The following is a 27,016-nucleotide window of genomic DNA, read 5'->3' on the forward strand; positions in this document are numbered from 1 at the left end:
TGTGAACTTAATGAAATCCAAATGAAATCTATGTAGACCTATTCTGTGTATTGTGTCTCCCAGGTCTGGGCCTCAAGGTGGGGCAGAGTGAGGTGGGTGGTGGGGAAGGAAGGCCTAGTCCCCCATCCTTACAAGAGGCCAGCCCCAGCTTCTGCTCCAGTAGCCCCTAGCCTTAGCCCCTTCAGGACCGAGCTGGAACCATGAGCACAGGCAAGCCCAGCGGAATCAAGCCCCCCAGTAAGATAACCAGGCCAATTGGGTTACCAACACGCACCTCCCCTTCCTCTGGTAAGAATCATCCGCAGGGCTCATCGTGTGTGTGTGTGTGTGTGTGTGTGTGTGTGTGTGTGCTGCAGATGATGAGGATGATTGTTTTTCCAGCTGCTTCCAAGCCTGTGCCCCCTGAGAAGTCTCCCACCCAGGATGGAGCAGTGGACTACCAGGTGGGGGAGAAGGTGTGGGTCAACGGTAACAAGCCAGGATATGTCCACTTCCTGGGGGGTACACAGTTTGCCCCGGGCCAGTGGGCCGGCATCATCCTGGATGAGGCTATCGGGAAGAACGACGGGTCGGTAGCGGGGGTCCAGTACTTCCAGTGTGAGGACGGAAGAGGGATATTCACACGGCCCTCCAAGTTGACCAAGACAGCATTGCCGGAGAGGGAGGCCAATGGTGGGCAGCCTAACCCTGGCGTGACAGGGGCCAACTCCCCTAGCTCTGCTGCTGCTGGGGCTGCTACTACCACTGGTAACAGCACCAAGACACCGCTGAGTAGAACCGTGACGGGCAGTGGGTCAGTGTCCAACCTCTCTGAGACTGACTCAGCCAAGAAGACCAGAAGAGAACTGAGACTGGGAGACCGCGTGCTGGTGAGTGTGTGTCTGTGTGTGTGTGTGTTTGTGTATGTGTGCACATGTTTGTGTTTCTGGCTCACATATGTGTTAACTCACAGCTCTTTCTCCTTCTCTACCCACCTCTCTTTCTCTCTCCCACCTCTCTATCTCTCTCAAGGTGGGGGGTACTAAGGCAGGGGTGGTGAGGTTCATGGGGGAGACAGACTTTGCCAAGGCGGAGTGGTGTGGAGTGGAGCTGGACGAACCTCTTGGGAAGAATGATGGAGCTGTGGCTGGAACCAGGTTAGATATAATATGACACGTATAGACAGAGAGCCTTAAAATAATGATACTGAATAAAAACCTGTCCTCTTATGATTATGATGCAAGTCAAAAATAAATACATAAAATCACATTTTATTTGTCACATGCGCCGAATACAACAAGTATACACTTCACCGTGAAATGCTTACTTACGAGCCCTTTCCCAACAATGCAGAGTTAAAAAGTAAGAAGATTAGCAAATAAAAACTAAAAAAGGAAAGAGTAACACAATAAAATAACAATAACGAGGCTATATACAAGGTGTACCGGTACCTAAGTCAATGTTCTGGGGGTACGAGGTAGTTAAGGTGATTGAGGTAATATGTACATGTAGGTAGGGGTAAAAGTGACTAAGCAATCAGGATAGATAATAAACAGAGTAGGAGCAGCGAGTGTGAAAGTGTGTCTATGTGTGAATGTGTGTGTGTGTGTTTGTCGTCAATATGTATGTGTGTGTGGGTTTTTTGTGTGTGAGCTTATGTAGTGTGTGTGTGTGTTTGTCGTGGTCAAAGGTTTTGAGAATGACACAAGTATTGGTCTTCACAAAGTTCGCTGCTTCAGTGTTATGAGATATTTTTGTCAGATGTTACTATGGTATGCTGAAGTATAATTACAAGCATTCCATAAGTGTCAAAGGCTTTTATTGACAATTACATTAAGTTTATGCAAAGAGTCAATATTTGCAGTGTTGACCCTTCTTTATCAAGACCTCTGCAATCCGCCCTGGCATGCTGTCAATTAACTTCTGGGCCACATCCTGACTAATGGCAGCCCATTCTTGCATAATCAATGCTTGGAGTTTGTCAGAATTTGTGGGTTTTTGTTTGTCCACCCGCCTCTTGAGGATCGACCACAAGTTCTCAATGGGATTAAGGTCTGGGGAGTTTCCTGGCCATGTTTTGTTCCCCGAACAACTTAGTTATCACTTTTGCCTTATGGCGAGGTGCTCCATTATGCTGGAAAAGACATTGGTCGTCACCAAACTGTTCTTGGATGGTTGGGAGAAGTTGCTCTCTGAGGATGTGTTGGTACCATTCTTTATTCATGGCTGTGTTCTTAGGCAAAATTGTGAGTGAGCCCACTCCCTTGGCTGAGAAGCAACCCCACACATGAATGGTCTCAGGATGCTTTACTGTTGGCATGACACAGGACTGATGGTAGCACTCACCTTGTCTTCTCCTTACAAGGTGTTTTCTGGATTCCCCAAACAATCGGAAAGGGGATTCATCAGAGAAAATGACTTTACCCCAGTCGTCAGCAGTCCAATCCCTTACCTTTTGCAGAATATCAGTCTGTCCCTGATGTTTTTCCTGGAGAGAAGTGGCTTCTTTGCTGCCCTTCTTGACACCAGGCCATCCTCCAAAAGTCTTCGCCTCATTGTGCGTGCAGATGCACTCACACCTGCCTGCTGACATTCCTGAGCAAGCTCTGCACTGGTGGTGCCCCGATCCCGCAGCTGAATCAACTTTAGGAGACGGTCCTGGCGCTTGCTGGACTTTCTTGGGCGCCCTGGCGCCTTCTTCACAACAATTGAACCTCTCTCCTTGAAGTTCTTGATGATCTGATAAATGGTTGATTTAGGTGCAATCTTACAAGCAGCAATATTACATTTTTTACATTTACGTCATTTAGCAGACGCTCTTATCCAGAGCGACTTACAGGAGCAATTAGGGTTAAGTGCCTTGCTTAAGGGCACATCGACAGATTTTCACCTAGTCGGCTCGGGGATTAGAACCAGCGACCTTTCGGTTACTGGCACAACGCTCTTACCCACTAAGCTACCTGCAGTCTTATGGCTTGGGGGTGGAAGCTGTTCAGGAGCCTTTTGGTCCCAGACTTGGTGCTCCGGTACCGCTTGCCGTGCGCAAGCAGAGAGAACAGTCTATCACTTGGGTGGCTGGAGTCTTTGACAATTTTTAGGGCCTTCCTCAGACACCGCCTGGTATAGAGGTCCTGGACGGCAGGGAGCTCGGCCCCATTGATGTACTGCGCCGTACGCACTACCCTCTGTAGCGCCTTGTGGTCAGATGCCAAGCAGTTGCCATACCAAGCGGTGATGCAGTCAGTCAAGATGCTCTCAATGGTGCAGCTGTATAACTTTTAGAGGATCTGAGGGCCCATTCCAAATATTTTCAACCTCCTGAGGGGGAAGAGACGTTTTCGTGCCCTCTTCACGACTGTGTTGGTGTGTGTGGACCATGAGGAACTTGAAGCTCTTGACCCGCTCCACTTCAGCCCGGCTCTCCGTTTCCTGTAGTCCACTATCAGCTCCTTTGTCTTGCTGACGTTGAGGGAGAGGTTGTTGTCCTGGCACCACACTGCCAGGTCTATGACCTCCTCCCTGTAGGCTGTGTTACTGTCGTCGTAATCAGGCCTACCACCGTCGTTTCGTTGGCAAACTTAATGATGGTGTTGGAGTCGTGTGTGGCCACGTGGTCGTGAGTGAACAAGGAGTACAGGAGGGGACTAAGCACACACCCCTGAGGGGCCCCCGTGTTGAGGGTCAGCGTGGTGGATGTGTTATTGCCTACACTAACCACCTGGGGGGGCCCGTCAGGAAGTCCAGGATCCAGTTGCAGAGGGAGAGGTTTAATCCCAGGGTCCTTAGCTTAGTGGTGAGCTTGCAGAGCCCTATGGTGTTTAACACTGAGCTGTAGTCAATGAATAGCATTCTTAAGTAGGTGTTCCTTTTGTCCAGGTGGGAAAGGGAAGTGTGGAGTGCAATACAGATTGTGTCATCTGTGGATCTGTTGGGGCGGTATACAAATTGCAGTCAGTGTTCATTGTTGTTGACATGCAACGTTTGTTTGGCTCTTGTTGCCTCTGAAATAAATAAATAGCATAAAATAACTTTGAAACCTTTTGAGTGGGGACCCTCTACACTGAATCAGTGTTGTTGACATCCTCTGTTTTCTCTTTCTTTTGTCTCCAGGTATTTCCAGTGCCTGCCGCGATACGGACTGTTTGCCCCAGTCCATAAAGTGACTCGTATCGGCTTCCCCAGCACCCTGGCTAAAGCCAAGGCCTCCTCTCGGAGACACTCCACCATGAAGAGGAGTCCCAGCGCCTCCTCCATGAGCTCCCTGAGCTCTGTCACTTCCTCTGTTAGTGGGAAACCCAGCCGCGCTGGCCTGGTGAGACAAACACAAACACATACACACACTAGAGGCTGCTGCTGCCTATTGAAATCACTGGCCACTTTAAGAAATGGAACACTAGTCACTTTAATAATGTTTACATATCTTGCACTACTCATCTCATATGTATATACTGCATTCTATTCTATAATACTCTACTGTGTCTTAGTCCATGCCGCTCTGTCATTGCTTGTCCATTCCTTACTAGTTTTGTGTGTATTGGGTATATGTTGTGAAATTGTTAGATATTACTTGTTAGATATTACTGCACTGTCGGAGCTAGAAGCACAAGCATTTCACTACATCCGCTATAACATCTGCTAAACACGTGTACGTGACAAATAACATTTGATTTGATTTGATTTGACACGCACGCACACACACGAGCAAGTCCGTTTTTTTCTTTCCTCTGCTCTCTAAATATGTACGTCTCACTACCCCCCCCCCCCCCCCCCCCCAGTTGACAGAGACCTCGTCGCGGTATGCTCGTAAGATCTCTGGCACCACAGCGCTACAGGAAGCCCTGAAGGAGAAGCAGCAGCACATCGAACAGCTATTGGCCGAGAGGGACATGGAACGCGGGGAGGTGGCCAAGGCAACCAGCCATGCTGGAGAGGTGCAGCAGGAACTGTCTCTGCTCACGAAGGTTCAGGAGCAGGTGAGGGACGGGTAGAAAACACATACACACAGAAAGAGAAAAATACAATACACACCTGGACTATCCGTCTCCCACACAGGCTTTATGTTGTTGACCATAGAAAAGTATGACCTATGACCTATAGCAAACCTTACTTACAGTACAATGTCCACTTTTCAATGTCATGACACTGTACTGTACTATCGAAATGCATTAATATAGCGCGTGTGTGTGTGTGTGTGTGTGTGTGTGGGTGTGTGTGTGTGTGTGTGTGTGTGTGTGTGGGTGTGTGTGGGTGTGGGTGTGTGTGGGTGTGTGTGGGTGTGTGTGTGTGTGGGTGTGTGTGTGGGTGGGTGTGGGTGTGGGTGCGTGTGTGTGGGTGGGTGTGTGTGTGTGGGTGGGTGTGTGTGTGTGCTAGTATGCTATGGAGATGGAAGATAAGCTGGACCAGTTGCATAAACTGGTGGAGACGGCAGACAGAGACAAGGTGGAGCTGCTCAGCCAACTGGAGGAGGAGAAGAGGTGTGTGCGTCTTGCATGGTAGGGGATGGAGCCTGGGATGTTGGAGGAGAGGAGGGTAGGATGACTCTTTCTATCTGTCTGACAGGAAAGTGGAAGACCTGCAGTTCACTGTGGAAGAGGCTTGCATCACTAAAGGTGACCTAGAGGTAAACAAATGATTCAGTACTCTCTACTCTGACACACACACACACACACACACACACACACAGTCTGATTCCATTTTTTACCTAAGCTAACAGAACCCAGACAATGTTATTTCACATAGTGAAAACCACATAGAGCTGATGTTGTTACACAGTTGTTGCACCTTTCTCATTTCAACTACTCATGAAACACCGATACATAATTATGTCATTTCCTTTGGTCTATCTAAAACGCCATACCCTCATCTGTACTGTGTCATGACTCCATGTTTTGTTCTATGACACACCCTTTATATACTCAGAGAACAATGCTGGGTGAGTGTTTAATACAGTATAGTTCACCAGTTGACCACGGTTCTCATCATCTTGGTTGGTTAGCTGAAGCTCTCTCGCTCATCTGATTGGTTACTTGAAGCTCTCTCACTCTCATCCGATTGGTTAGCAGAAGCTCTCTAACTCTCATCCGATTGGTTACCTGAAGCTCTCTCACTCTCATCCGATTGGTTAGCTGAAGCTCTCTCACTCTCATCCGATTGGTTACCTGAAGCTCTCTCACTCTCATCCGATTGGTTAGCTGAAGCTTTCTCACTCATCTGATTGGTTACCTGAAGCTCTCTCACTCTCATCCGATTGGTTACCTGAAACTCTCACTCTCATCCGATTGGTTAGCTGAAGCTTTCTCACTCATCTGATTGGTAGCTGAAGCTCCCTCACTCATCCAATTGGTTAGCTGAAATGATTTTTCATAGTCTCTCCTCACTATCCCACTTCATACATCTCCTCTGGAAGGTCTGGTTCAGTAGCTCCAGCAGTTTGGGGATGTGCATATTTTAACCCTTATTCACTACTACCCACTAAAGTGCACATGTTGGCATGGTGGTGAGTTCATGGTTTTCACAATATCTGCTCTTGATTTTGGCTTTTGCTGCTGGACTAATAAAGAAACCAAAACTATTTTCAATAATTCTATCAAGGCTTTTGGTTATCCACACGTTCATTAAATTAAATTTAATTTAATTTTTCATCTGATCATCTATTCCTTTAATCTCTTTCATTTCCTGGCCCTCATCAATTCCCTCATTCATGACTTGCTTTCGTTCTTTTATTTGCTCCCCTCTTATTCTTTCTTTGTTTTTCTATCTATCGCCTCCTTCTTGAGAGCTCTCTTTTCTCTCCTTGCCACGCCTCTTCTCTTTTCACATTCTTTCAACTCTCTCTCTCGCCTTCACTCCCTCTCTCTTCCTCGCTCATGGAGAGGGTGATGTCACAAAGCCTTCATCTGTCTCTCTCTCTCTCTCTCTCCCTTTGGCGCTTACAGAAGAGCAAGAAGGATAGAGCGATGATGTCACTGATTGTAAGACCTTGTCAAGAAAATGTTAGAGCACTGGGAGCCAAAGTGAACAGAACCGAATCCACAAGATAGAGCTGTCCTGAAAATAGATCCAAGCAGATCTATAGATACACTAGACACAGTTTGGCAAACTCAATTAATGAAAAGTTGCAAGACAAATGCTTAGATTGATAAGAATGTTATCTTTATGTAGCTGTTGGTGCCAACATGGAGGATAGTTAGCGGAACTCTGTACATCTGGGACTCAGCCAACCAAAGACCCAAATAGAGGTGGTTAGTGTGCGGCTCAGTCCCATAGAGGTTCACTTTAGAGGGTTAGAGTCCTTTTATAAGATTTAGGCTGTGTCTCAAATGGCACCATATTCCCTATATGCCTCTATATATGGGTCTGCTCATTGAGGATTTGTTCTAATAGAATCTTTTGAATATAACATTTGAAATAAAATAGAACCCACTGAAATAAAACCTTTGGCTCTCATATGCTCTTCCTACTTCCTGGTCTCTACTATGACATCATTGTTTGCTGTCCTATCCTTGTATGTGGCATGATGCTGGCATGTGACGCTGGTGTTGGTGTGTTCTCCTCTTCCTCCTCTTCCTCTCTCTGACTAACAGACGCAGACCAAGCTGGAGCATGCCCACAGTAAGGAGCTTGAGCAGAGCCTTCTGTTTGAAAAGACCAAAGCTGACAAACTGCAGAGGGACTTAGAGGACACTAGGGTAATGCCATCATAGACATAATATATAGGACATCATCGGGTACTACCTCTGGATATTCCTGGATCTTACGTTCTAGACACAGTATGGTTGGGGTGTATGTTGTGGATTGTAGTTATCGCAATATAAATGTCCACAATAAAAGGAATGTCTGCAACTCTGGTATGCTTCCGTGGTGATTTAATCAGACGCACAATAAAGACAACGTTTCGAACCGAGTTGGATTTTCGTCAGGTCATACACCACTGAAATAACCTCTAGAGGTATGTACTTACGGTCAGTTAAATACATATAGTACATAAACATCACAATAAATATTACACAGTAGACATATATGGAAAAACATGAATACATTTTATTTTATTTTATCCATGTCAAGTAATATAGGTGTGAAATAGATTTTTGTGTAAAATGTAAAAAAGCAGCCCCTTGTGAGCAGAGCACATTTTACAGAAATGGTTTTATATCTAGTTCTTCGTTTAGACCTCTTGGAGACAGAATGTTGAAGAAATGTATCCAAAAGGACTCTCTTCTCAGGAGGAAATTGTCAAATTGCCACAGCATTCCATAATGTTTCCTCTGCATGCCCCAAACTCTCTGGAACAAAAAGCTGTTCTCATGCTGCTGCGACTAATACCCGAGTCTTACCTGCACACTCTTACCTTGCCTTGATACTGTTCTTCATATACTATCTCAAAAAAGATGGATGGGCTAGGGCTGGCTCTCTCTCTACTCTCTCCCCTCTCATTCCCCCCTCTTATTCTCCCTCCCCCTTCTCTCTCTCCCCAGGTGGCCACAGTGTCTGAGCGGTCCAGGATCATGGAGCTGGAGAGAGAGGTAGCGGAGCTGCAGTTGAGACTATGCTCCTCCCAGCAGACAGTGGGCGCTGTATCACTGTCACCAGAGGAGCTCAGCAACCTCAAGGCCCGGGCCCAGTCCCAGGAGAAGAAGGTGGGGGGTCTCATAGCCCTGGTCAAAAAACATCCCCTTAATAACCCCTTAGCTCCTACCCCTCTCCCAAGGATGGGCAACTCAAGTCCCAAACTGGCCTCAGGGCAATTTGTAGGATTTGGGACGTACATTTGTGTCCCTCTATTTAGTATGATATGTTGCGTTACGTTATGAACGGAATATTGGTCGGACATTATCATACGAATTGGAGGACATATAGTATCATACGTCATACCTGGTCGTACAATATCATACGAATTAGATGATGTAACGTATCATACATCTTTGCGGACGTATAGTATTATACGTCTTGCTCTGAGACCACTCATCCTCCCACCCATCCTCCACGACCAACCTTGTTTCTGTCATAAGTAACCAGACCATTATTCCATTTGTAACTTAACGTAACATATCATACTAAATGGAGGCACACAAATGTATACTGAACAAAAATAAAAACGCAACATGTAAAGTGTTTCATGAGCTGAAATAAAAGATCCCTGAAATTTTCCATACGTACAAAAAGCTTATTTCTCTCAAATTTTGTGCACAAAGTTGTTTACACCCGTTAGTGAACATTTCTCCTTTGCCAAGATAATCCATTCACCTGACCGGTGTGGCATATCAAGAAGCTGATTAAACAGCATGATCATTACACAGGTGCACCTTGTGCTGGGGACAATAAAAGACCACTCTAAAATGTGCAGTTTTGTCACACAACAATGCCACATATGTCTCAAGTTTTGAGGGAGCGTGCAATTGGCATGCTGACTGCAGGAATGTCCAATTTCTGAACCATAAGCCGCCTCCAAAGTCGTTTTGGAGAATTTGGCAGTACGTCCAACCGACCTCACAACCACAGACCACGTGTAACCACGCCAGCCCAGGACCTCCACATATGGCTTCTTCACCTGCAGGATTGTCTGAGACCAGCCACACAGACAGCTGATGAAACTATTTCTGTAGAAGAAGTATTTCTGTCTGTAATAAAGCCCTTTTGTGGGGAAAAACGAATTCTGATTGGCTGCGCCTGGCTCCCCAGTGGGTAGGCCTATGGCTGCGCCCCTCCTGCCCAGTCAATTGAAATCCATAGATTAGGGCCTCATTTATTTATTTCTATTGACTGATTTCCGTATATGAACTGTAACTCATTGAAATTGTTGCATGATGCATTTATATTTTTGTTCAGTATATGTTCCAAAGCAGATGTCTGTTGAATGTGGTCAGGCTGACAGTCCTGGCCTGCTGTGTGTGCACAGCTTTTGTTCCACCCTGTGTGTGTAGGCTTTTGTTCCAGCCCGGTCATACCCATGGTCTTTGCATTTACAATCCTCTGGTTTTGCCTCCCTTTTGACATTACTATGTCTCCCGCCTGTCTTCCCCTCCAGATCAGTGAACTGAGTGTGGATCTGGACAGCAGGCAGAAACAGCTACACTCGGTAGAGGAGGACAAGAGCTCCCTGGAACAGCAGCTAACCAGCCTGGTGAGACACACACACACGGTCATGATGATGAAAGTCATTATCCTTCCCTGTATAGCTCATGGAGAAAGAATGTTATTGCTCTCTAGTCAATCAATCAATCAATCAAATGTATTTATAGAGCCCTTTTTACAGTGGGGAAAAAAAGTATTTAGTCAGCCACCAATTGTGCAAGTTCTCCCACTTAAAAAGATGAGAGAGGCCTGTAATTTTCATCATAGGTACACGTCAACTATGACAGACAAATTGAGAAGAAAAAAATCCAGAAAATCACATTGTAGGATTTTTAATGAATTTATTTGCAAATTATGGTGGAAAATAAGTATTTGGTCACCTACAAACAAGCAAGATTTCTGGCTCTCACAGACCTGTAACTTCTTCTTTAAGAGGCTCCTCTGTCCTCCACTCTTTACCTGTATTAATGGCACCTGTTTGAACTTGTTATCAGTATAAAAGACACCTGTCCACAACCTCAAACAGTCACACTCCAAACTCCACTATGGCCAAGACCAAAGAGCTGTCAAAGGACACCAGAAACAAAATTGTAGACCTGCACCAGGCTGGGAAGACTGAATCTGCAATAGGTAAGCAGCTTGGTTTGAAGAAATCAACTGTGGGAGCAATTATTAGGAAATGGAAGACATACAAGACCACTGATAATCTCCCTCGATCTGGGGCTCCACGCAAGATCTCACCCCGTGGGGTCAAAATGATCACAAGAACGGTGAGCAAAAATCCCAGAACCACACGGGGGGACCTAGTGAATGACCTGCAGAGAGCTGGGACCAAAGTAACAAAGCCTACCATCAGTAACACACTACGCCGCCAGGGACTCAAATCCTGCAGTGCCAGACGTGTCCCCCTGCTTAAGCCAGTACATGTCCAGGCCCGTCTGAAGTTTGCTAGAGTGCATTTGGATGATCCAGAAGAGGATTGGGAGAATGTCATATGGTCAGATGAAACCAAAATAGAACCTTTTGGTAAAAACTCAACTCGTCGTGTTTGGAGGACAAAGAATGCTGAGTTGCATCCAAAGAACACCATACCTACTGTGAAGCATGGGGGTGGAGACATCATGCTTTGGGGCTGTTTTTCTGCAAAGGGACCAGGACGACTGATCCCTGTAAAGGAAAGAATGAATGGGGCCATGTATCGTGAGATTTTGAGTGAAAACCTCCTTCCATCAGCAAGGGCATTGAAGATGAAACATGGCTGGGTCTTTCAGCATGACAATGATCCCAAACACACCGCCCGGGCAACGAAGGAGTGGCTTCGTAAGAAGCATTTCAAGGTCCTGGAGTGGCCTAGCCAGTCTAAAGATCTCAACCCCATAAGTCTGTGTTGCCCAGCGACAGCCCCAAAACATCACTGCTCTAGAGGAGATCTGCATGGAGGAATGGGCCAAAATACCAGCAATAGTGTGTGAAAACCTTGTGAAGACTTACAGAAAACGTTTGACCTGTGTCATTGCCAACAAAGGGTATATAACAAAGTATTGAGAAATTTTTGTTATTGACCAAATACTTATTTTCCACCATAATTTGCAAATACATTCATTAAAAATCCTACAATGTGATTTTCTGGAAAAAAAATTCTAATTTTGTCTGTCATAGTTGACGTGTACCTATGATGAAAATTACAGGCCTCTCTCATCTTTTTAAGTGGGAGAACTTGCACAATTGGTGGCTGACTAAATACTTTTTTTCCCCATTGTACAAAGGACAGCCCCTACACCACCAAAGAGATATCAACAGACCACTAACTTACTACCCTGATGAGGGAAAAAAGTATTTGATCCCCCTTCTGACAAAGAAATGATCAGTCTATAATTTCAATGGTAGGTTTATTTGAACAGTGAGAGACAGAATAACAACAAATAAATCCAGAAAAACGCATGTCAAAAATGTTATAAATTGATTTGCATTTGAATGAGGGAAATAAGTATTTGACCCCCTCTCAATCAGAAAGATTTCTGGCTCCAGGTGTCTTTTATACAGGTAATGAGCTGAGATTAGGAGCATACTCTTAAAGGGAGACACCTGTCCACAGAAGCAATCAATCAATCAGATTCCAAACTCTCCACCATGGCCAAGACCAAAGAGCTCTCCAATGATGTCAGGGACAATATTGTAGACCTACACAAGGCTGGAATGGGCTACAAGAGCATCGCCAAGCAGCTTGGTGAGAAGGTGACAGCAGTTGGTGCGATTATTCGCAAATGGAAGAAACACAAAAGACCTGTCAATCTCCCTCGGCTTGTGGCTCCATGCAAGATCTCACCTCGTGGAGTTGCAATGATCATTAGAACGGTGAGGAATCAGCCCAGAACTACACGGGAGGATCTTGTCAATGATCTCAAGGCAGCTGGGACCATAGTCACCAAGAAAACAATTGGTAACACACTACGGCGTGAACGACTGAAATCCTGCAGTGCCCGCAAGGTCCCCCTGCTCAAGAAAGCACATATACAGGCCCGTCTGAAGTTTGCCAATGAACATCTGAATGATTCAGAGGAGAACTGGGTGAAAGTGTTGTGATCAGATGAGACCAAAATCGAGCTCTTTGGCATCAACTCAACTCGCCGTGTTTGGAGGAGGAGGAATGCTGCCTATGACCCCAAGAACACCATCCCTACCGTCAAACATGGAGGTGGAAACATTATGCTTTGGGGGTGTTTTTCTGATAAGGGGACAGGACAACTTCACCGCATCAAAGGGATGATGGACGGGGCCATGTACCGTCAAATCTTGGGTGAGAACCTCCTTCCCTCAGCCAGGGCATTGAAAATGGGTCGTGACAATGACCCAAAACACACGGCCAAGGCAACAAAGGAGTGGCTCAATAAGAAGCACATTAAGGTCCTGGAGTGGCCTAGCCAGTCTCCAGACCTTAATCCCATAGAAAATCTGTGGAGGGAGCTGAAGGTTAGAGTTGCCAAACGTCAGCCTCGAAACCTTAATGACTTGGAGAAGATCTGCAAAGAGGAGTGGGACAAAATCCCTCCTGAGATGTATGCAAACCTGGTGGCCAACTACAAGAAACGTCTGACCTCTGTGATTGCCAACAAGGGTTTTGTCACCAAGTACTAAGTCATGTTTTGCAGAGGGGTCAAGTACTTATTTCCCTCAATAAAATGCAAATCAATTTATAACATTTTTGACATGCGTTTTTCTGGATTTTGTTGTTGTTATTCTGTCTCTCACTGTTCAAATAAACCTACCATTCAAATGATAGACTGATCATGTCTTTGTCAGTGGGCAAACGTACAAAATCAGCAGGGGTTCAAATACTTTTTTCCCTCACTGTACAACGCAGAGTATAGCCCACGTTGATCTCCCCAACTACACAAGCCTGAGGGGGCTCAAAACCGGACAGGAAGATCACTTCAAGGACTCAACCCACTCAAGTCGAGTATAGCGAATAAAGCCTGGCATGACCTGATGCACCTTTCCTAGGGACGACATGGGAGAGCGCGAGCAGCCAGTGACTCAGACCCCGTAATAGGGTCAGAGGCAGAGAATCCCAGTGGAGAGAGGGGTGCCAGCCAAGCAGAAACAGCAAGGGTCGTTCGTCACTCCAGTGCCTTGCCGTTCACCTTTGCACCCCTGGGCCAGACTACACTCAATCATAGGACCTACTTAAGAGTGAAGTTTGTTGTTGTGTTGTTGTTTGTTTGTTTGCCATTTCAGAGACAGAAACTGGACGCAGCAAACAAAGACAACAAGAGAAAGGCACAAACCTTGCAAGGTAAGAAACTTTCGGCTTATTCTGGATTCAGGAAAACAGCCCTATGAGAGGCGCTGGTAAAGATGAATCATGAAGAGGGAAACTTATCTCTCCGACTTTTGTTGCAGAGCTGGAGAAGAGAGGAGAGCAGACGGGAAAAGAGAGGGAAGCACAGAGAGAAGAGAACCAACGCAAAGAGAAAGAGCTTCAGGATAGACTGACGCAGGTGTGTGTGTGTCTGCGTCCGTGCCTGTGTGTGTGTGTGTGTGTTAGCGAGTGGGTGTTGTATGGTAACAATTGTCTTTCTGTCTGTTGTGTGTGTCCCTGTATGTGTGCAGGTGGAAATGTGTGTATGTAATGTTTGTAGCATGATGTATGCATGAAAACTGCAGCTGTGACGCACAAGGTCACATGACGTTCTTTCATCCAGACACACTGAAGCTGAGCTAGATCTGTGAAGCTGAAGCTATGGCTGCAGGCTAGCTTAACAATGTAAAAATGAATACATGACTAACACAAACACATACACACACACACACACACACGTGACTAACCTTTTCCGTGTCACTTTAATATGCAGGCAGGTGTCTACTTTATGTAATGTTTATATAACTAAATAACTAGTTAATGTTTCACCATAGTTAATTATTGAAGATGTATTATTTCAAATTAAGTTTGAACTTAATTAACTTTTAAGAGGCTGTTCTTGTGGATTTAGACATCTTTTAGAAGTAGAATGATTAATTAGTTTTATAGCTTTAGTAATAATAATAATAATAATATGCCATTTAGCAGACGCTTTTATCCAAAGCGACTTACAGTCATGCGTGCATACATTTTTTGTGTATGGGTGGTCCCGGGGATCGAACCCACTACCTTGGCGTTACAAGCGCCGTGCTCTACCAGCTGAGCTACAGAGGACCACTTTAGAGAAAGCATTATGTATTATTGATGGGATTTGTGGAGACTTGCACCAATGGTCTGTTTGTAGTAAAGATCAATCATTTTAAACAAAAGTTAGTTATAGATCAAAATATATTATATAATGTTTACTAAACATGGCCCCTCCCCCAGGCTGCTGAGTCATCAGAGAGGACCGCCCACTCACTGGAGCAGTTGACCAATGAGAAGACAGTGCTAGAGGCTCAGGTGAGGATTAGGGTAGCTCAGATGAAAAGTCAGTTTGTCATATCTCTGATGTAAAGCAGGCTTTAATGCTTATGTAAGCTTCATATGTGTCTGTGTGTGTGTGTGTGCACGCGAGCATGTGTGTGTGTGTGTGTGTGTGTGCATGTGTGTGTGTGTGTGTGTGTGTGTGTGTGTGTAGGGTCCTGAGGGCCTTTTACTTTATTCACTTGAGTATTACAGCTTATTACATACATGGCTATATTAACACATAGACCCAGTCATGCATCAAATACTCCTAGCCATCTCTTGCTCTCTGTCTCTCTGTCTCTCTCGCTGTCTCTCTCGCTCTCCCTTAACTTCTCCTCTGTGCATGTGTTGTGAGTGTGTGTGGTACATTTTTTTCGCAGTCCTTGCTCACTGTGTTGGACTATTTCCTCTCTCCATCTATCTCTCTCTCTGTTGCTCTCACTCTTTCTCTGTTTACACTTTATTTCTGTTTTACTCTCTTTCTTCTAATCGATCCATTGCTCTTTATTGCCCCCTTTCTAAACATCTTATAACCCCTCTCCTCATCTCTCCCTTCATCCATCCGCTCTTTCTTTCTCTCTGTCAATGCGTCTTTTTTGTCATCCATTTGTCATCTCCTCACCCCCTCTCTCTCTGGACATAGTGACCCAGCCATGCTAGCTGTGTCTGTGGGCTCCAGATGGTCAGTCTGATGACTGCAGGGAAACAGATTAGAGGGGAATACACACACTCTTAATCTGGGGAGTGAATTGCTTTGTGAGTGACTGTGGGTGTAGTTTCCAGTTAGATCTGAGCTGAGCCATTCCTTCTGTTCTACTGTCCTAATGTAGTAAGGAACCCTTTGTACCCCTCCCTAATGTATCTCACTCAGTCTTAGTGTTTCCCTTACCAATAACTAGGAAGAGGGCGCACCGCCTTGTAAGGTGGGCTATGTACATATGTAGGATCTTAATTTGATCCAGTTTGTTACAGCAGGAAAATAATCCTGCAGCAACAGGAAATGTGAATTATTATGTTGATTATAATTATACATTTTTGTAGGGATTGATGCATTTTTCATCAGGGCAAATCAAGTCTGAAATTTCAAAGTGGAAATTACAAACTTTAGAAGCCTTGTTAAAACTCAAATACACTACAAGTTTGCATTTCTTGCTGTGCAGGAAAATTGTCAGCAGCAAAAGAGTAATCAAATTAAGATCCTACATCTGTACACAGGATACCATTAGCGAGTCGATGTGATGGGGTAATTGAGGTAGATATGTTACTTACAGTGCCTTCAGAAAGTATTCATACCCCTTGATTTATTCCACAATTTGTTGTGTTACAGCCTGAATTCAAAATGTATTAAATAGATTTTGGTTTTCACCCATCTGCACACAATACCCCATAATGACAGAGTGAAAACATGTTTTTGGACATTTTTGCTAATTTATTGAAAATTAAATACAGGAATCTCTCGTCACACCCATGAGTCAATACTTTGTAGAAGCACCGTTGGCAGCGATTACAGCTGTGAGTCTTTCTGGGTAAGTCTAAGAGCTTTCCATACCTGGATTGTGGAACATTTGCCCATTATTCTTTTCAAAATTCTTCAAGCTCTGTCAAATTGATTGTTGATCATTGCTAGACAACCATTTTCAGGTCTTGCCATAGATTTTCAAGTAGATTTAAGTCAAAACTAACTCGGCCACTCAGGAACATTCACTGCCTTCTTGGTAACTCCAGTGTAGATTTTGACTTGTGTTTTAGGTTATTGTCCTGCTGAAAGGCGAATTAATCTCCCAGTGTCTGTTGGAAAGCAGACTGAACCAGGTTTTCCTCTAGGATTTTGCCTGTGCTTAGCTCCATTCCATAATTTTTTTTATCCTGAAAAACTCCCCAGTCCTTAATGATTACAAGCATACCCATAACATGATGCAGCCACCACTATACTTTAAAATATGGAGAGTGGTACTCAGTAATGTGTTGTATTGGATTTGCCCCGAACATAACACTGTATTCAGGACAAAAAGTTAATTGCTTTGCCACATTTTTCTATTCTGTACAGGCTTCCTTCTTTTCACTCTGTCAATTAGGTTAGTATTGTGGAGTAACTATAATGTTGTTGATCAATCCTCAGTTTTCTCCTATCACAGCCATTCAACTCTGTAACTGTTTTAAAGTCACCATTTGCCTCAGGGTGAAATCCCTGAGCGGTTTCCTTCCTCTCCAGCAACTGAGTTAGGAAGGACGTCTGTGTCTTTGTAGTGTCTGGGTATATTGATACACCATCCAAAGTGTAATTAATAACTTCACCATGCTCAAAGGGATATTCAATGTCTTATTTATTTATTTAATTTTCTTACCCATCTAGAAGGTGCCCTTCTTTACGAGGCATTGGAAAACCTCCCTGGTCTTTGTGTTTTTTTCTTTGTTTGAAATTCACTGCTCGACTAAGGGACCTTACAGATAATTGTGTGTGGGGTACAGAGATGCATGAGGTAGTAATTCAGACATCATGTTAAACACTATTATTGCACACATTGAGTCCATGCAACTTATTATGTGACTTTTACAGCACATTTTTGCTCCTGTACTTATTTTGGCTTGCCATAACAAAGGTGTTGAATACTTATTGACTCAAGACATTTAAGCTTTTCATTTGTAATGAATTTGTAAACATTTTGAAAAACATAATTCCACTTTGACAAAACATCTACATTTTATCAATTTTAAATTCAGGCTGAAACACAACAAAATGTGGGAAAAGTCAAAGGGTGTGAATACTTTCTGAAGGCACTGTATAGGTAGGGATAAAGTGACTAGGCAACAGGATAGATAATACAGTAGCAGCAGCGTATGTGATGAGTCAAAAGAGTTAGTGCAAAAAGGGTCAATGCAGATAGTCCGGGTAGCTATTGGTTAACTATTTAACTAACTATTTAGCAGTATTATGGCTTGGGGGTAGAAGCTGTTCAGTGTCCTGTTGGTTCCAGACTTGGTGCATCGGTACCACTTGCCGTGCGGTAGCAGAGAGAACAGTCTATGACTTGGGTGGCTGGAGTTAGTGAACATTTTTAAGGCCTTCCTCTGACACCGCCTTGTATAGAGGTCCTGGATGGCAGGGAGCTTGGTCCCAATGATGTACTGGCTGTACCCACGACCATGTGTAGCGTCTTGCGGTCGGATGCCAAGCAGTTGCCATACCAAGTGGCGATGCAGCCAGTCAAGATGCTCTCAATGGTGCAGCAATTCAGCTTAGCCGCAAAATATAACATAGACCTTTTGAATATGCCTGAGTCTTTTGAATATAAAGAATAGGAATACTGAAAGGAGGCTGAAAGAGGTCCATCTTGAAGAGGGATCAGATGTGGTGGTGATGAGATTATAAAAAGATTATAAAAATCCCTTTAAATAGAGAGGCTGTTGGAAAGCAGTGGAGTGCAGTGGTTTTATTTCTGTGAAGGGTGCTTAGCCTCGCACGCACACAAGCACGCACGCACAAACACACACACGCACAAACACACACGCACACTCTTTCTTTCTCGTTCTCTTTCACTCTCTCAAACTCGCACTCACTTTTATTCTAACACGTTATTTTAAGTGCTGCGGTGCTCATACTGCCCTCCCTCTCCTCTCCTCTCCTCTCCTCTCCTCTCCTCTCCTCTCCTCTCCTCTCCTCTCCTCTCCTCTCCTCTCCTCTCCTCTCCTCTCCTCTCCTCTCCTCTCCTCTCCTCTCCTCTCCTCTCCTCTCCTCTCCTCTCCTCCCTCTCCTTCCTCTCATCTCTCTCCTCCATCTCCTCCCTCTCCTCCCTCTCCTCCATCTCCTCCCTCTCCTCCCTCTCCTCTCATCTCCTCCCTCTCCTCTCCTCTCCTCCATCTCCTCCCTCTCCTCTCCTCTCCTCTCCTCTCCTCTCCTCCCTCTCCTCTCTCTCCTTCCTCTCATCTCTCTCCTCCATCTCCTCCCTCTCCTCCCTCTCCTCCATCTCCTCCCTCTCCTCCCTCTCCTCTCATCTCCTCCCTCTCCTCTCCTCTCCTCCATCTCCTCCCTCTCCTCCCTCTCCTCTCCTCTCCTCCCTCTCCTCCATCTCCTCCCTCTCCTCTCCTCTCCTCTCCTCTCCTCTCCTCTCCTCTCCTCTCCTCTCCTCTCCTCTCCTCTCCTCTCCTCTCCTCTCCTCTCCTCTCCTCTCCTCTCCTCTCCTCCCTCTCCTCCATCTCCTCCCTCTCCTCTCCTCTCCTCCATCTCCTCCCTCTCCTCCATCTCCTCCATCTCCTCCCTCTCCTCCATCTCCTCCATCTCCTCCCTCTCCTCTGCACCCGCAGGCTGTGATGTAATCATGCACATGTCAGTGCGAGCCACAGCAGCTGTGTGTGTGCCCCATGCATGGATGGGCAGAACATTACATTACTTGTACACACACTCATATGTAGACTACTGCATATCGTCACTGTCTGATGAAAACCTCGTAACTCAATTATTGCCAATTTTTCTTTTTCTTTTACATTTATTGAAATGTACTCCCCTCAATGTACTCTGAACATTTCATTACTCTATGACCAAGAAAATGTGTTCAAAATAGCTTCTAAAGTTTCATAATTGTATGTTTCTTAATGGGAATATATGTGAATTTTTTCAATTTACTGAAAAGTTTCTGTTTTGGAGATGAGAGGTTTTCATCAGACAGCAACTATGTGCTTGTCAGTTATATGGAGCAACAGTGTTGGACAGACCCAGCGATGGCTATTTTGCCTCTTTGAGAACGAACATATGTGATTTGCTTATCTTTGAAAAGGATTGGTTGATCTTTGAGAGGAATACTTTCTGATTGGGTGATTGTCAGACCAAGGTGCAGCGTGGTATGCGTACATATTTATTAATGACGATAAACACTTGACCAAATAACAAAAGCAACGTAACGTGAAGTCCTATGGGCTATACTCACAACATTCCTAACAGGAACACAAACACGAGTCAAGATCCCACAACTAAGGTAGGCAACATGGCTACCTAAGTATGATCCCCAATCAGAGACAACGAGCGACAGCTGCCTCTGATTGGGAATTACACCCAGCCAAACATAGAAATACACATTCTAGATCCTAAACATAGAATCTAATAACATAGATCTCAACCTGAACTCACACCCTGACCCAACCAACAAGAGTTCGGTGCCCAGTCCAGCTCTGGTCAGCGGCTCCATTCCAGTGCCAGGGCAATCCGCTCTACTGGAGGGAGGCAACCCTCTCTTTACCTTTATGCAGGGCCATGTACAGTGCATTTGGAAAGTATTCAGACCTCTTGACTTTTTCCAAAATGTGTCACGTTACAGCCTTATTCTAAAATTGATTAAATTGTTTTTCCATCTCATCAATCTGCACACAATACCCCATAATGAAAAAGCAAAAACAGTTTTTTCGAAATCTTTGCTAATTTATATATAATGAAAATAAAAAAAAGAGATCACATTTACATAAGTATTCAGACCCTTTACTCAGTACTTTGTTGAAGCACCTTTGGCAGTGATTACAGCCTCGAGTCTTCTAGGGTATGACGCTACAAGCTTGCCACCTGTATTTGGGGAGTTTCTCCCATTCTTCTCTGCAGATCCTCTGTCAGGTTGGATGGGGAGCGTCGCTGCACAGCTATTTTCAGGTCTTTCCAGAGATGTTCGATCGGGTTCAAGTCCGGGCTCTGGCTGGGCCACTCAAGGACATTCAGAGACTTGTCCCGAAGCCACTCCTGCATTGTGTTGGCTGTGTGCTTAGGGTCGTTGTCCTTTTGCAACGTGAACCTTCACCCCAGTCTGAGGTCCTGAGCGCTCTGGAGCAGGTTTTCATCACTGATCACTGCACCTGTACACAGCCCATCTGTAATTAGCCCACCCAACTACCTCATCCCCATATTGTTATTTACATTGTTATTTATTTTGCTCAGTTGCACCCCAGTATCTCTATTTGCACATCATCTTCTGCACATCTATCATTCCAGTGTTAATACTAAATTGTAATTATTTTGCACTATGGCCTATTTATTGCCTTACCTCCATAACTTACTACATTTGCACACACTGTATATAGATTTTCTATTGTGTTATTGACTGTACATTTATTCCATATGTAACTCTGTGTTGTTGTTTTTATCGCACTGCTTTGCTTTATCTTGGCCAGGTCACAGATGTAAATGAGAACTTGTTCTCAACTGGCTTACCCGGTTAAATAAAAAAAATAAAAGGATCTCTCTGTACTTTGCTCCGTTCGTCTTTCCCTCTATCCTGACTAGTCTACCAGTCCCTGCCGCTGAAAAAAACATCCCCACAGCATGATGCTGCCACCACCATGCGTCACCGTAGGGATGGTGCCAGGTTTCCTCCAGACGTGACGTTTGGCATTCAGGCCAAAGAGTTCAATCTTGGTTTCAACAGACCAGAGAATCTTGATTCTCATGGTCTGAGAGTCCTTTACGTGCCTTTTGGCAAACTCCAAGCGGGACGTCATGTGCCTTTTACTGAGGAGTGGCTTCCGTCTGGCCACTCTACCATAAAGGCCTGATTGGTGGAGTGCTGCAGAGATGGTTGTCCTTCTGGAAGGTTCTCCCATCTCCACAGAGGAACTCTGGAGCTCTGTCAGAGTTACTATCGGGACCACCTCCCTGACCAAGGCCCTTCTCCCGCAATTGCTCAGTTTGGCCGGGAAGTCTGCTGTTGGAAGAGTCTTGGTGGTTCCAAATGTCTTCCATTTAAGAATGATGGAGGCTACTGTGTTCTTGGGGACCTTCAATGCTGCAGAAATTAGAGATCTATAGATCTACCTACAGTGGCTTGCGAAAGTATTCACCCCCCTTGGCATTTTTCCTATTTTGTTGCCTTACAACCTGGAATTAATATGGATTTTTGGGGGGTTTGTATCATTTCATTTACACAACATGCCTACCACTTTGAAGATGCAAAATATTTTTTTTTGTGAAACAAACAAGAAATAAGACAAAAACACAGAAAACTTGAGCGTGCATAACTATTCACCCCCTCCCAAAGTCAATACTTTGTAGAGCCACCTTTTGCAGCAATTACAGCTGCACATCTATTGGGGTATGTCTCTATAAGCTTGGCACATCTAGCCACTAGGGTTTTTGCCCATTCTTCAAGGGCAAAACTGCTCCAGCTCCTTCAAGTTGGATGGGTTCTGCTGGTGTACAGCAATCTTTAAGTCATACCACAGATTCTCAATTGGATTGAGGTCTGGGTTTTGACTAGGCTGCCACGACTTCCTCCGAAGCTGCCTCCCCTCCTTGTTCGGGCAGGCTTCGGCGTTCGTCGTCACCGGCCTTCTAGCCACTTCCGCTCCTCATCTCATCATTCCATTTGTTTTGTCTTGTTTATTACACACACCTGGTTCATATCCCCTCATCAGTACCTATATACAGTTGAAGTCGGACGTTTACATACAGCTTAGCCAAATACATTTAAACTCAGTTTTTCACAATTCCTGACATTAAATCCTAGTAAAAATTCCCTGTCTTAGGTCAGTTAGGATCACCACTTTATTTTAAGAATGTGAAATGTCAGAATAATAGTAGAGAGTGATTTATTTCAGCTTTAATTTATTTCATCACATTCCCAGTGGGTCAGAAGTTTACATACACTCAATTAGTATTTGGTAGCATTGCCTTTAAATTGTTTAACTTGGGTCAAACGTTTCAGGTAGCCTTCCACAAGCTTCCCACAATAAGTTGGGTGAATTTTGGCCCATTCCTCCTGACAGAGCTGGTCAGGTTTGTAGGCCTCCTTGCTCGCACACGCCTTTTCAGTTCTGCCCACAAATGTTCTATAGGATTGAGGTCAGGGCATTGTGATGGCCACTCCAATACCTTGACTTTGTTGTCCTTAAGCCATTTTGCCACAACTTTGGAAGTATGCTTGGGGTCATTGTCCATTTGGAAGACCCATTTGCGACCAAGCTTTAACTTCCTGACTGATGTCTTGAGATGTTGCTTCAATATATCCACATAATTTTCCTTCCTCATGATGCCATCTATTTTGTGAAGTGCACCAGTACCTCCTGCAGCAAAGCACCCCCACAGCATGATGCTGCCACCCCCGTGCTTCACGGTTGGGATGGTGTTCTTCGGCTTGCAAGCCTTCCCCTTTTTCCTCCAAACATAACGATTGTCATTATGGCCAAACAGTTCTATTTTTGTTTCATCAGACCAGAGGACATTTCTCAAAAAGTCAGATCTTTGTCCCCATGTGCAGTTGCAAACCGTAGTCTGGCTTTTTTATGGCGGTTTTGGAGCAGTGGCTTCTTCCTTGCTGAGCGGCCTTTCAGGTTATGTCGATATAGGACTCGTTTTACTGTGGACATAGTGTCACACTCTGGCTCCGGGACTGTGTGTTAGAGCCAGGGTGTATTTCATTTGGTGGTGTTGGGGATGGGTGAGTTTCATTTTGTTTGTGTTTAGTGGTGATTGGTCAATGACTCCCAATCGGAGGTAACGAGTGTCAGCTGTCGGCTCGTTATCTCTGATTGGGAGCCATATATATTCTGTGTGTTTTTCACCTTGTGTTTGTGGGTTTTTGTTCCAGTGTTCCATGTTCCGTGTTCCAGTATTTGTAAATTTTGGACTTCACGTATCGTCATTTGTTGTTTTTCGTGGTTGCTTTATATAAATAAAGTCATGTTCACTCAACGCGCTGCGCTTTGGTCCGCTCATTTTGAAGAGCAGCGTGACAGAAAAACCCACCATCAAAGGACCAAGCGGCGTGTCAAGCGGCAACAGTATCCACCTGTCAAGGATTCATGGACATGGGAGGAGATATTGGATGGAAAGGGTCCTTGGGCACAACCGGGAGAATATCGCCTCCCTCGTGAAGAGCTGGAGGCAGCCAAAGCCGAGAGGAGGTGGTATGAGGAGGCAGCACGAAGGCGAGGCTGGAAGCCCGTGGACGAGAGGCAACCCCAAGAAATTTTTGGGGGGGGGCACATGGCTTGGGCGACTGAGCAGCAGGAGGCTGCCACAAGGCAGATGCAGAAGGCTACCAGGTTAAGGGGGCTGACGGAGGCAGAGAAGGGGCGGATTCAGGAAGCTACCAGGTTAAGGGGGCTACTGGGAAAAGCAGGGAAGGAAGGTGTAGAGGCTCGGCGAGAGGTACTGGGGTGTGTAACCAGTCCGGTCCGGCCCGTTCCTAATCCCAAGGTACAGCCAGTAGTGTGTGTTCCCCGTACGGTACGGCCTGTTCCGGCCCCTCGCACTAAGTGTACGGTGCGCGTCGCCAGCCCGGTTCGGCCTGTTCCTGCCACCCGCACCAAGTGTACGGTGCGCGTCGCCAGCCCAGCCCGGCCTGTTCCTGAGCCTCGTAGGAAGCCTACGGTGCGCGTCGCCAGCCGGTTCGGCCTGTTCCTGCCACCCGCACCAAGTGTACGGTGCGCGTCGCCAGCCCAGCCCGACCTGTTCCTGCCACCCGCACCAAGTGTACGGTGCGCGTCGCCAGCCCAGCCCGGCCTGTTCCTGAGCCTCGTAGGAAGCCTACGGTGCGCGTCGCCAGCCCGGTTCGGCCTGTTCCTGCCACCCGCACCAAGTGTACGGTGCGCGTCGCCAGCCCGACCAGTTCCGGCACCACGCATCAGGCCTACGGTGCGTCCCCAGGGCCAAGCATGCCCTGTTGCTGCTTCCCGCACTAGCCCTGAGATGCGTGACCTCAGCCCGGTACCTCCAGTTCCGGCACCACGCATCAGGCCTACGGTGCGTCCCCAGGGTCCAGCATGCCCTGTTGCTACTCCCCGCACTAGCCCTGAGATGCGTGTCCTCAGCCCGGTACCTCCAGTTCCGGCACCACGCATCAGGCCTACGGTGCGTCCCCAGGGTCCAGCATGCCCTGTTGCTTCTCCCCGCACTAGCCCTGAGATGCGTGTCCTCAGCCCGGTACCTCCAGTTCCGGCACCACGCACCAGGCCTACGGTGCGCCTCAGACGGCCAGAGTCTGCCGTCTGCCCAACGGGGCCTGAACTGCCCGTCTGCCCAAAGCCTGCAAAGCCGCCCGTCTGCCATGAGCCATCAGAGCCGTCCGCCAGACCGGAGCCGCTAGAGCCTTCCGCCAGACAGGATCAGCCAGAGTCCTCCGCCAGACAGGATCAGCCAGAGCCTTCTGCCAGACAGGATCAGCCAGAGCCTTCTGCCAGACAGGATCAGCCAGAGCCTTCTGCCAGACAGGATCAGCCAGAGCCTTCCGCCAGACAGGATCAGCCAGAGCCTTCCGCCAGCCATGAGCAGCCAGATCCGTCAGCCAGCCATGAGCAGCCAGATCCGTCAGCCAGCCATGAGCAGCCAGATCCGTCAGCCAGCCATGAGCAGCCAGATCCGTCAGCCAGCCATGAGCAGCCAGATCCGTCAGCTAGCCATGAGCAGCCAGATCCGTCAGCTAGCCATGAGCAGCCAGATCCGTCAGCCAGCCATGAGCAGCCAGATCCGTCAGCCAGCCATGAGCAGCCAGATCCGTCAGTCAGCCATGAGCAGCCAGATCCGTCAGCCAGCCATGAGCAGCCAGATCCGTCAGCCAGCCATGAGCAGCCAGATCCGTCAGCCAGCCATGAGCAGCCAGATCCGTCAGCTAGCCATGAGCAGCCAGATCCGTCAGCTAGCCATGAGCAGCCAGATCCGTCAGCTAGCCATGAGCAGCCAGATCCGTCAGCCAGCCATGAGCCGTCCAGCCGGGATCCGCCAGAGCCGTCCAGCCGGGATCCGCCAGAGCCGTCCAGCCGGGATCCGCCAGAGCCGTCCAGCCGGGATCCGCCGGATCCGCCAGCCAGCCAGGATCCGCCAGAGCCAGCCAGCCAGGATCCGCCATTTAGTCCAGTGCTGCCCCTTAGCTCGGTGTTGCTCCTTATCCTGGTGCTGTCCCTTATCCTGGTGATGCCCCTTAGTCCGGTGCTGCACCTTAGCTCGGTGCTGCTTCTTATCCCGGTGCTGTCCCTTAGTCCGGTGCTGCCCCTTAGTCCGGTGCTGCCTCTTAGTCCGGTGCTGCCCCTTAATCCAGGTGGGTTAGGTTGTAGGGTGGTCAAATGGAGGAGGCTACTAAAGCGGGTAGTGACTATGGTGGGGTGGGGACCACGACCAGTGCCAGAGCCGCCTCCGAGGAGCAACACCCACCCAGCCCTCCCCATTTTTTGGGTTAGGCGCGGTCGGAGTCCGCACCTTTGGGGGGGGGGGTACTGTCACACTCTGGCTCCGGGACTGTGTGTTAGAGCCAGGGTGTATTTCATTTGGTGGTGTTGGGGATGGGTGAGTTTCATTTTGTTTGTGTTTAGTGGTGATTGGTCAATGACTCCCAATCGGAGGTAACGAGTGTCAGCTGTCGGCTCGTTATCTCTGATTGGGAGCCATATATATTCTGTGTGTTTTTCACCTTGTGTTTGTGGGTTTTTGTTCCAGTGTTCCATGTTCCAGTATTTGTAAATTTTGGACTTCACGTATCGTCATTTGTTGTTTTTCGTGGTTGCTTTATATAAATAAAGTCATGTTCACTCAACGCGCTGCGCTTTGGTCCGCTCATTTTGAAGACGATCGTGACACATAGATACTTTTGTACCTGTTTCTTCCAGCATCTTCACAAGGTCCTTTGCTGTTGTTCTGGGATTGATTTGCACTTTTCGCACCAAAGTACGTTCATCTCTAGGAGACAGAACGCGTCTCCGTCCTGAGCTTTATGATGGCTGCGTGGTCCCATGGTGTTTATACTTGCGTACTATTGTTTGTACAGATGAACGTGGTACCTTCTGGCGTTTGGAAATTGCTCCCAAGGATGAACCAGACTTGTGGAGGTCTACAAAAAAAAATCTGAGGTTTTGGCTGATTTATTTTGCTTTTCCCATGATGTCAAGCAAAGAGGCACTGAGTTTGAAGGTAGGCCTTGAAATACATCCACAGGTACACCTCCAATTGTCTCAAATGATGTCAATTAGCCTATCAAAAGCTTCTAACGCCATTACATCATTTTCTGGAATTTTCCAAGCTGTTTAAAGGCACAGTCAACTTAGTGTATGTAAACTTCTGACCCACTGGAATTGTGA

At 46.4% G+C, this 27,016-nt stretch overlaps 1 protein-coding gene across 1 annotated transcript in view; it reads left to right on the forward strand.

The window, feature by feature from the left end:
- Nucleotides 1-200: 200 nt before the first annotated feature.
- The window catches only part of clip1b (CAP-GLY domain containing linker protein 1b), a gene marked incomplete at its 5' end in the record, with an annotated part of 42,482 nt that continues 15,666 nt past the window's right edge, over nucleotides 201-27,016 (forward strand). Inside the window, 13 exons of the mRNA XM_084169864.1 lie at nucleotides 201-288; nucleotides 382-869; nucleotides 1,012-1,136; nucleotides 4,090-4,291; nucleotides 4,755-4,952; nucleotides 5,350-5,453; nucleotides 5,539-5,599; nucleotides 7,563-7,667; nucleotides 8,454-8,615; nucleotides 10,004-10,099; nucleotides 13,786-13,843; nucleotides 14,161-14,168; nucleotides 14,897-14,971. Of these exons, the coding sequence (XP_084025990.1) occupies nucleotides 201-288; nucleotides 382-869; nucleotides 1,012-1,136; nucleotides 4,090-4,291; nucleotides 4,755-4,952; nucleotides 5,350-5,453; nucleotides 5,539-5,599; nucleotides 7,563-7,667; nucleotides 8,454-8,615; nucleotides 10,004-10,099; nucleotides 13,786-13,843; nucleotides 14,161-14,168; nucleotides 14,897-14,971 (1,770 nt within the window). The remainder of the gene's footprint in view (nucleotides 289-381; nucleotides 870-1,011; nucleotides 1,137-4,089; nucleotides 4,292-4,754; nucleotides 4,953-5,349; nucleotides 5,454-5,538; nucleotides 5,600-7,562; nucleotides 7,668-8,453; nucleotides 8,616-10,003; nucleotides 10,100-13,785; nucleotides 13,844-14,160; nucleotides 14,169-14,896; nucleotides 14,972-27,016) is intronic.

This window comes from Coregonus lavaretus (assembly GCF_964263955.1).
Source record: "Coregonus lavaretus genome assembly, chromosome: 10".
In the NCBI taxonomy this organism is placed as follows: domain Eukaryota; kingdom Metazoa; phylum Chordata; class Actinopteri; order Salmoniformes; family Salmonidae; genus Coregonus; species Coregonus lavaretus.